The sequence below is a fragment of the Lissotriton helveticus genome, chromosome 6 (genome assembly GCF_964261635.1).
Source record: "Lissotriton helveticus chromosome 6, aLisHel1.1, whole genome shotgun sequence".
Taxonomy (NCBI): Eukaryota; Metazoa; Chordata; class Amphibia; order Caudata; family Salamandridae; genus Lissotriton; species Lissotriton helveticus.
This window is the reverse complement of record NC_136067.1, coordinates 1,392,401,315-1,392,410,944: the sequence shown is the minus strand read 5'-3', so window position 1 is coordinate 1,392,410,944 and position 9,630 is coordinate 1,392,401,315. Positions and strand designations below refer to the sequence as shown.

Here is a 9,630-nt window from a genome sequence, read left to right as displayed (position 1 = left end):
AATCAGGAAGGAAATAAGACATGTACTGAAACAGGAAGATTTATCTCTGAGGGAGCTAGCTAGACTTCTGGTCTCCTCTCCTCCTCCATCCAAGCCATCTTTCCGGGCCCCCTAAGCTATAGAGTCCTCCAGTGGGTAAAAGCAAGAGCGCTTAAATCTGGCCTTTGGTACGGAGATCGTGTTACTCTAGATCAGGAAGCCAGGTCGGAACTAGCATGGTGGTTCGAGAACCTAGACGCATGGAATGGCAAAGCAATTTTTGGCTCAATACCAGAGTTTGTTTTAGAATCAGATGCGAGCCTTCATGGCTGGGGAGCTTGCCTTCCCGATCAGAACACCGGCAGTATCTAGTAGCAGTATTAGTCCTATCACCACATAAATTACTTGGAACTAACAGCTGGTCTTTACGCCTTGATGGACTTCAGACACTCTCTTCAGGGAAGGTCAGTCATCTTAAAGATGACCAACATGTCCGCAGTAGCCTATATAAATCGTCTGGGAGGTACAAAATCCTGTGGACCTCTCAAATTTAGCCAAAACACTTTGGATGTTCTGCCTGGAACACAAAATCGCTCTCAGAGCGGAATATCTCCCAGGGAAACCGAACATCTCCGCGGACTGGAATTCGAGGTTCCTGCTAGACCACAATGATTGAAAACTCAATGTTTCTGTGTTCAGATCTCTGAACATAATTTTGGGACCCCTAGAGATAGACCTCTTTATGAGCAGATTAACCTTTCAATTAGAGAAATAGTTCAGCTGGATGCCCGACCCGGGTGCTCTGGCCGTGAACGCCTTCCTACAGTCTTGGAAAGGAGTCAAAGCATACGCCTTCCCTCCCTTTGCCATGATCCCGAGAGTTCTACAGACAGTGAGACTGGACAAGTGCTACCTTGTCCTAATAACTCCCTTATGGCCATCCCAGGCCTGGTTTCCCACTGCTCTAGAACTAGCTTGCAACCCCTCTTCTTAATTCCTACACAAGAGAATCTTCTAACAGACATAAATGGAGTAGGTCACCCCCTTATTCAGAACAGGAGTTTAACCCTTCTTGCCTGGAGAGTGTCAGGAGATCCAATGAAATCTCAGGACTTTTGTCGACAGTTGCAGATTTCCTTGGTGAGTTTTGGGCCCCAGGCACTAACTGAAGATATAACAACATATGTAGAAGTTGGGTACATTGGTGCCTGGAAAGGAATCTGGATTCCTTGGCGGCACTTCTTGTTGACATAGTGAACTTCCTTGTTGAACAGTTTGAAAGGGGTCCCAGCTATAGAATTATCAACTACTATAGATCCGCTATCTCTCCTGGCCATGTCCTTGTCAACGGTAAAACGGTAGATACAAATGTCATTGTTTGCAGAGTAATGAAAAGCATTCGTCTGAGAAGACCTCCTAAACCCAAATACAAGAGTCTTTGCGACGTTAAGTAAATTCTAGATCTTTTCTCCACCCGGCCGGGTAATATTCTCCTGAATAGAAAAAATCTTTCCATCAAACTTGCAACTCTGCTATGCCTAATCTCCTGCCAAAGAGTATCTGATGTCAAAGCTCTTGAAATCACAAATAGATCCTATAACATGTTTGGTGTCAAATTTGAGTTATATAGAAGAACTAAAACTAAGTCTGATTCAATCTTTTATCCTCATTTTGATTTGTGCCCAAAACTTTGTGTAGTAAATTGCATGAGAGAACATGATTGCAGAATGTCTGTTCTTCGTACCCAAGGTGTGAACCTGTTACATATATCCTTTGATAAACCCCATAAAGGTATAACCTCAACCTCTATTGCCAGATGGGTTAAAATTGTCATGAATTTAGCTGGTATTGACTTTAAGAAATTTTGAGCTCACTCTCTTAGAGGTGCTATGGCAAGTAAATCTCTATGGTCTGGAGGTAAGTTGGATGACATTCTCTAAGCTGCCGTTTTGTCAAATGCTAGCACTTTTGCACAACACTATTGCAAACCTATCGAACACATGTCTGATGTAGTCTTACAAAGCTACCAACATGCATAATGTAGCCTCCATTCTTGTAATGAAATTGTGATTCTCCTATTACTTTGACTAAAGAATCTTGATTTCATTAAAGACACGGATGCTAACATTATCCCACCCATCCCTTCCTTTGGATGACTGAGGCGTATATTAAATAAGTGCTCATGTTTATTTCCTCTGTTAACAATGTCTCATAATTCATATAATAACTTGTTAACTTTTATAGAGTGTGTCCTTTCTGGAGGCATTTAATTCTCTCTCTTTTCAGGTAACCTTTCATAATTTCGAGGCGTTTGACCTTTGGATCCTCGTCCGTTTGTCTTTCTCCTTCGTCTTGACTATCTGAGAATCGTTTAGAAGATTACAATTTGTGGATTTATTCTCTTCTTCACCACATTTAAAAGAGGCAGATTGTTGTTGGCTCATGCCTATTATTTGTTTCTAATGTTCTGTTCTGGAACCTTTTACTTTGTGGTGTATGCGACTGCTTGGAGACTGCATTAAAAGAAATATGCATAAAGTTAGCCTGTGTGTCTTTAATGAAATCCAGATTCTCTAGTCATGGTAATAGGAGAATCGCAATTCTGAACAAAAACACAGCCGGAATACTTTTTGAAAGCATGGTATGCTGGGCAGCAAACCAACACTGGGGTGCTGTGCTATGTATTTATGTTCTTCCTCTTTAAGTGTTCAGGGTGAATCCACAATTTACAATGACTATATCAAATGCAATAAACATGTTATCAAAAATGTAAAAAGCAACATAAAAGCCATGTAAAAATCACACAAAAGCTATATCCAGATTACCCCAAAGTTGTGATGTAAGCATATGTTGGTGAAAAGAAAAAATATAAATATATGTATATATTTCAGTGTAAAGTTGCAGCTTGAGGTACAAAATCAAGTCCTACATTTTCTCCTTTGTCTCTGATTGTAGCACCCGACTTTGAGGAGGGGAGCTGAAAGGCCCTAGGTTTGGCGGCAGTGAAACTTCTTCTCAATGTGTTCCAAAAGTGCGATTCAATTAATCAATCGAGACAGATTAAGCGTGACTGATCACCTGCCGCAAGGGTATCCAGGCATTGAGTTCCAAGCTGCTCGGTGCATCAGTTGAATAGCCAGGTCTTGAGTACTCTTCTGAACTCCTGAAACGAGGGTGACATCCGGTTATTGAGGGGGGCTGTTCCAGGAATTTGCGGCAAAGTGGGAGAAGGAGCGTCCTTCACTGTTGCTAGGTGGATGCGAGGGGTGTGAGCTAGGGAGAGGGAGATTGATCACAGGAGTCTGGTGGGCTGGTGGAAGTCCAGTCAGTGGTTGATGTAGGTTGGTCCTTTGTTGTGCAGGGGTTTGTAGACATGAGTCAGAATCTTCAATAGGCATCTCATGTGGATCAGGAGGAAGTGGAGTTTCTTCAGGTAAGAGATGATGTGGGCCCTTCTGGGAAGGTCAAGGATGAATCTGGCCGCTGCGTTTTGAATGGTCTGTAGTCCTCGAGGAGGTGAGTGGAGGTTCATGCATAGAGAGCATTGCCGTTGTCGAAGCGACTGGTGACAAGGGCTTCTGTGATGGTGTGTCTGGTGGAGACTGAGAGCCATTTGAAGATCTTTCGGAGCGTGCACAGTGTGAGGAAGCAGGTGGAGAAGACTGCGTTTGACCTGGTTCTTCATGGTCAGTCTGCTGTCCAAGATGGCGCCGAAGTTCCGGGCGTGATGGTGATCGTAAGACCAAAACTTAAGACAAACTTAAGACAAAATCCGAACTTTACTACTCCTAAATGCCTTTTGTGAATACCGGAAGTCGTAAAGTTAGGATTTTGTCTCAGATTACTTTTGTGAACTATGCCCTATGTTCTTGGGCTCTACGGTGAAAGGTGGCAGGCGGACTCTTTGTGTTCACCCGGTGAGGAAGGATGCAATCCATTGAAAGAAAATGCAGATTTCTGTGGCAATCAGCCAGTGTCCTCTCCTCGGATTGTCCTGTGCAATAACAGTCAACTCTGATAACCGTCTGGCTCCTGTCGCTGAAACCACACCTTGTCTTATGCAGGGCAAAGGAATTGTGTCACCGAAACAGGTTCAGATGTAGTGCAATATAAACATTGAGAACCATCTGTAAAGTAGAGATGAAGATCCAGCTCCAGAATGACTGTTCCAAGATTAGGAAAACTGGACAGGCCTCGTGGAAATAGAAGCTGATGGTATTGCAGGGCTTCCTTCATACCTTCTGCCACACTGATTCATCAGTTGCTGTGACGCAGCAGGTTCATTTGAAAAAAAACACAGAAAACAGCATCCATCACACATCTAGTCATTTATGTCTCTGTCAAGGAGTTTCAGGGGAGAACTGCCAGAAGTCAAGGTGGACAATTTGACAGTCAGGTTCTTCACCAAAGCCTGGCTTGCTTCTTTTACCGGGGACTCACTCCACTTGGATAACCCGAGAAGTCTCTATCACTGAATTCCTTCTTGTGTCATTCATTTTCATCACATCAAAGTCTACTTCATTCCAGTCTTGCGCATCTTCATCATCTTCATAATGCCCTGGCCCCGAGAGCAGCGCTTTCCTTTCCTCGCCGTCTCCCAAGTGCTTTGCAGTCCTCTCAAGTGTGGTAGTTGCTATTTTGTACATGGCTGGGAATAAAAAAGTGGAAATCACAGAACATCCCAACATCGTGTACATGAGTACTGGAAATTCCTCAAATTTGCCTTGCAGAAATCCCACAATCACAGGAATGCCCATTTCTCCTAAGGCTGAACCGATGACGAACAGAGAGGCCGATTTACCGCTGATTGTGGTGTACTGTCTGGCCCAGGAAATGCCACTGGGGAGGGAGGCAGCCAAGGAAGCGCCAAAAACAGCAGTGCCTGCCCAAAGCACCAAGCTGCTCTGATTGAAAAGCACCATAAGAAGGGAGGATGCCGTGCAGCCTACCACGCTGAGTAGAATGATTGTGCCGGGATACATATAAACTGCAAAAAAGATGGCAAGGGCTCGGATTACAGCAAAGGCGCCCCAAAAGACGGAATTTAGCCCCGCTGCTTTTGTCTCATCCATGTGGACGAAGGTAGTTGCATAGGTAAACACATAACTACCGTAGGCAACCTCTGCACCGACGTTGAAGAAAAAAAAGAGGAACATGAGTAACATAAGAGCGTTATGGTACATTGCAGTTTGCTGCTCATCCTCTGTTTCAACCATTTTCTCATGTTTCTGGATACTTTGCAAAAATAAAATAAACAAAGCAAAGGAAACCAACAAAATGTAAGTGCTGATCACAATATAGGGCAACATGTCAATTGATATTTCGAGCCCAAACAGTTCCATGTTTCTGTTGTGAAGGAGTACGCTTGTATTCTTGCTTTCACTCTCTTGCAAAGGTCTCAGGTTCAAAGCCATCTTGGAAAGCAATGGAGCGATAACAGCACCCAAAGCAAAACTGAAGTGAAGGGCCTGAAGATGGGGCCCAGAATTCTTGCCCCAGGCATCCAATATAACAATGTTTCCACCTGCCAAGAAAAAAAAAGACATTAGTATAACTACCAAGACAGGCACTACTGAAAGCATTTCAATCACACTATAATATTTTGAACCACAAATTGGGCTATTATTTTTGGAAGGCAAACAAATTAGGAGAGTGAGAAGATGACATAAGCCTGTTTCTCTTCCCCTTATCAATGTAATAAACATATGAAAATGAGCTTGCTGTCATCCCAATGTGCTGTAATGAATGTACTTCACTCATGTATCAAAAAGACCATTAGGTTTCTTGAAATAATTCTCACCCACAAACCTAGTTGATTGCATGCTTCATCAATGGGTTACCACTCAAGATGCCTAATGCATCTCAGGTGTGCTACAAAACCTGATTACAGCTCTGCTGTTTTTTTTTGGTGAAATAGTGAATTTGCGAGTGAATTAAAACTACCTCAAAGGAAACTTTCCCTTAGGAAATGTAAATCGTAGATCCCTTGGCTAGGGTTAAAAACACTGAAAGGTGGATGTGAAGTGAGAAAATAATGGTCTTACAAATCCTAGTCTTAGGTCGACATGTTTCAGCCAATTATGCTTGCCGTATGAGTCACAGTGGCTTTCTTCAGGACCCTAGTCAGCATATGCATGCACACAAAGGCATGCTTAAATTGTGTGGAGTAATTTGTAATTTAGGATTTTCACCCATCTTTTTGTTAATTCTAGAGTGGATATAATGAGAAATCATTATGCATACAATCATGGTAGCTCAAAGCGTTTAATGAAATCTGTGCAGAGCCAGCGTGTGCCATGCAAGAGTGCTCATCATGTGTGAACATTGTTTTTTTGTCATCATTACAGCATGCGTGTGGTGAACAAGCAATCCTATCCTACAACATGACGCATACCATGCCAAATGGTTATTCCTTTCATTCAATAGTGCAAAAGAATATAGATTATTGAAATCATAACAGTGTGCTCATCCTGATTGAGCAAGGATCTTCGTCACTTGTGTGAGTACATGTGGGAAACAAACACATTTCTCTGGCCGCATAATGTAGACTATGCCTTTACTTTCTACAATTGGTGAAAGGATTATGTGGTGCTAGCATTGTGGCAAAAAAGATACAAACACTTGTGTATTGCATATCAAGTCTTTTTGTGAAAGAAATAAAGGTAAATAAAGAGACAAAAAAGAGCCTAAAACTGTATCACCTACTTTAATCCACTGAATTACAGCAAAATGGATCTTGAGAGGAGACGATGCCTGTAGTTGCACACATCGGAGATAATAATTAATTGTCATATAATAAAGTTTGTGTTGACTGTTTTCCCGGCTCCTGAAATCATTGTTAGCAGGAAAATCACGTTAATCTTAAGGATGCGGCCCCCTCTGTCCCAAAAACGTACTTCGTCAAAGCAAGCCACCGGTCATAGTACCTTTTAACATCCTCATCCAGGTCCGAATGTTACTGATCATAGGACATAGGGCTGCCATGATCCAAATAGCTGTGTTGGCATCTCAGTGCTATACGATTCCATGTGTGGACATAGCTACTACATTGTATGTTTGATGCAGGCTTGAGGGATCACCCAGCCCTCTCACACATAGTACACACCCAGGGTGTTACCAGAAGGTTAAAATTATAGTCACCAGACTACAGAAAGAAACAGCCAGGGCTATGAGAGCCATATTTTATTATGCAGTGTATAGTCATTCAACGTATGAGTGGTAAGAAAAACCTATACCATGAATAATGTGCCAGAATGACTCTCAGTCTCATGTTCTTGAAGGGCTATTATGTTCTTCAAAGTATGAAGTCATACAGAACCATTCTGTTCTACACAATGTACTTTCTAATGTTGGGTCTTATTATATGTGAATGGCATTCCATGGTAAGTTGTCATTTAATTCATTTATTTGCATAGCCAGGTGAAAAATCCACCGATGTTCCTTATCGAAGAGGAGGTCTTGCAAGTTGTCCTGGCCTCTTTCCAGCTATTCAATAACTACCCACTGCATGATATCTTCCAAAACTATTTGAAACATTTTTCTTATATAAAACCATACCCTTACTCTGACCCTGATTATACCCACTCTGAAAAATAATATAACTCATCAGATAACAACTCGTCCGATGGGGTCTCTTCAGACACAGGGAGTGGGTCCAGTGAGGGACGTTATAAGAGCAAACAACTAGGGAAGAATTGGTCCAAACAATGGGCACAGCATTGTCAGCAGTATCCCCCCCTTCAAAATCCAATGGGGTTCCCACAACAATTTTACCCTCCACCGCAACCCCACGTATTTTTTGGCTGAGGCAATCCTTTTCACAAAGGCCCACCCCGTACTTCCCTCTCAACCAGAGGTTTCCTTTTTTAGAGCGGTGAAAAAGAGGCCAAGGCGGAAGAAGAGACAACTGGGTACATTGGGAAGAGAATACAATGGGAGCAAATACTAGGAGCAAGTTGAGGGACACACTACTGGGGACTATCACACACTAGGCATTGTGACCATTTTCTCTTCATTAAAACTTACAGATACTCAATTGAGGGTCTTGAATAAAGGTTTGGGTAATATGCCCACAGCCCACCTCAACAAACTTCTTCTCAATTGTGAGCTGGCTGATTTTTTAAGGAAACTTAAATTGAGAGCCTTTTTCAAAAAACCAGAACCGCTCGGAGAAACAGAAAGCCCAGGAGACACAGGATTTAAGAATAAATCAACCTTTTGCCCACTGGCATCGACTATCCCCATTGAGTTACTCACCTTTGAGCAGGTAGTATTTAACGAGGTGGAACAAATACAAGAGAAGGATACCTACCACAACTTGAGCAAGGAAGAGACTAGAGTACTTAAAGAATTAATAGCAGTTCAAGCAATTATCATAAAACAGATAGATAAAAGGGAAGGTGCTGTATCACAGAATAGAGAGTATCACAGAACCAAGTGTAACCATCTCCTGGGGGACAGGAAGAACTACAAGATCCTAACCCTGGGTCCTTCGCAACAGATAGCAAAAATCAAAAATATTGTGCAAGAAGCCCACTCAAATGGGCTTATTTGAAAAAAAAGAAACTGATTTCCTCTGCATGAAGAACCCCAAATTACCCTATTTCTACATACTCACAAAGATTCATAAAAACAGAACTCCACCTCCTGGAGGCCCGATCGTGCCAGGTATAGGCTCTCTCCTGGAGCCACTAACACTTCTGCGACTTCATCTCAAAACCATAGTACAGAGTACCCGACATACCTGTAGGATACAAAAGACCTTCTGGACTTGCTCTACGGTATAGAAAATTATCCCACAAACAATTTACTGGGGAGCTTTGATATAGTAAGCTTGTACACAAGCCTACCTTAGGAGGAAACAATGACAGTCATCAGAGACGCTCTCAAGCAGGAGAAATGGGAATACAACTCCTCTCAAAGATTCATAGTAGATTGTGCTCGCCTAGCCCTGATGAGGAATTTCTTCCAATTTGAAGGAACCCTGCATCTCCAATCAGTTGGGACTTCAATGTGAAGCACCTTTGCCCCTAGTGTGGCAGGATTATATTTGTTTTATTTTGAATGGAAACACATCCTCAATGACAACATCCTTACAGAAGGCATACAAAATTGTGAACGTAGAATAACAATGGCATTCTTATCATATGGAATAGAAACATACCTTAGTTTACACCCTTCCTGGGATAGATCAATGGCTGTGACAGAAATCTGAAATTTATGGACACAGTGGACTGCACATCCATTACCTTCTTGGATATTACAATAGTTGCAGAAGATCGCGGACTACAGACCAGGACTTATAAACCCACGGTTAAGAATACACTACTAAAATTTGACCGTTTCCACCCGCAAGCACTTATAAAGAATTTACCCTATGAGCAATTTTTAAGGTTGAGGAGAAACTGCAGCAAAACCTTGAATTTCAACAGACAAGCAAAATCCTTTACCGACAAATTGCATGAGTGGGACTACCCACAAAAGATCATAAGGACAACCCGAAAACAGGCACAAAATCACAACAGCAAAGCCTTGCTCGGATGAACATCACCACCCCTTGAAATGCATCACCACCTTCAACACAATTTCAAACCATGCAACGAAATAATTAACAAGTATTGGTGGATTCTGCAAACACAGAAGTTCAACTGG

General features: G+C 42.2%; 1 protein-coding gene across 1 annotated transcript in view; it reads right to left on the bottom strand.

The window, feature by feature from the left end:
- Positions 1-3,736: 3,736 nt before the first annotated feature.
- LOC144761759 (sodium-dependent glucose transporter 1-like) overlaps positions 3,737-9,630 on the bottom strand; it is a 602,058-nt gene continuing 596,164 nt past the window's right edge. Inside the window, exon 4 of the mRNA XM_078647010.1 lies at positions 3,737-5,503. Within this exon, the coding sequence (XP_078503136.1) occupies positions 4,416-5,503 (1,088 nt within the window). The 3' untranslated portion in view covers positions 3,737-4,415. The remainder of the gene's footprint in view (positions 5,504-9,630) is intronic.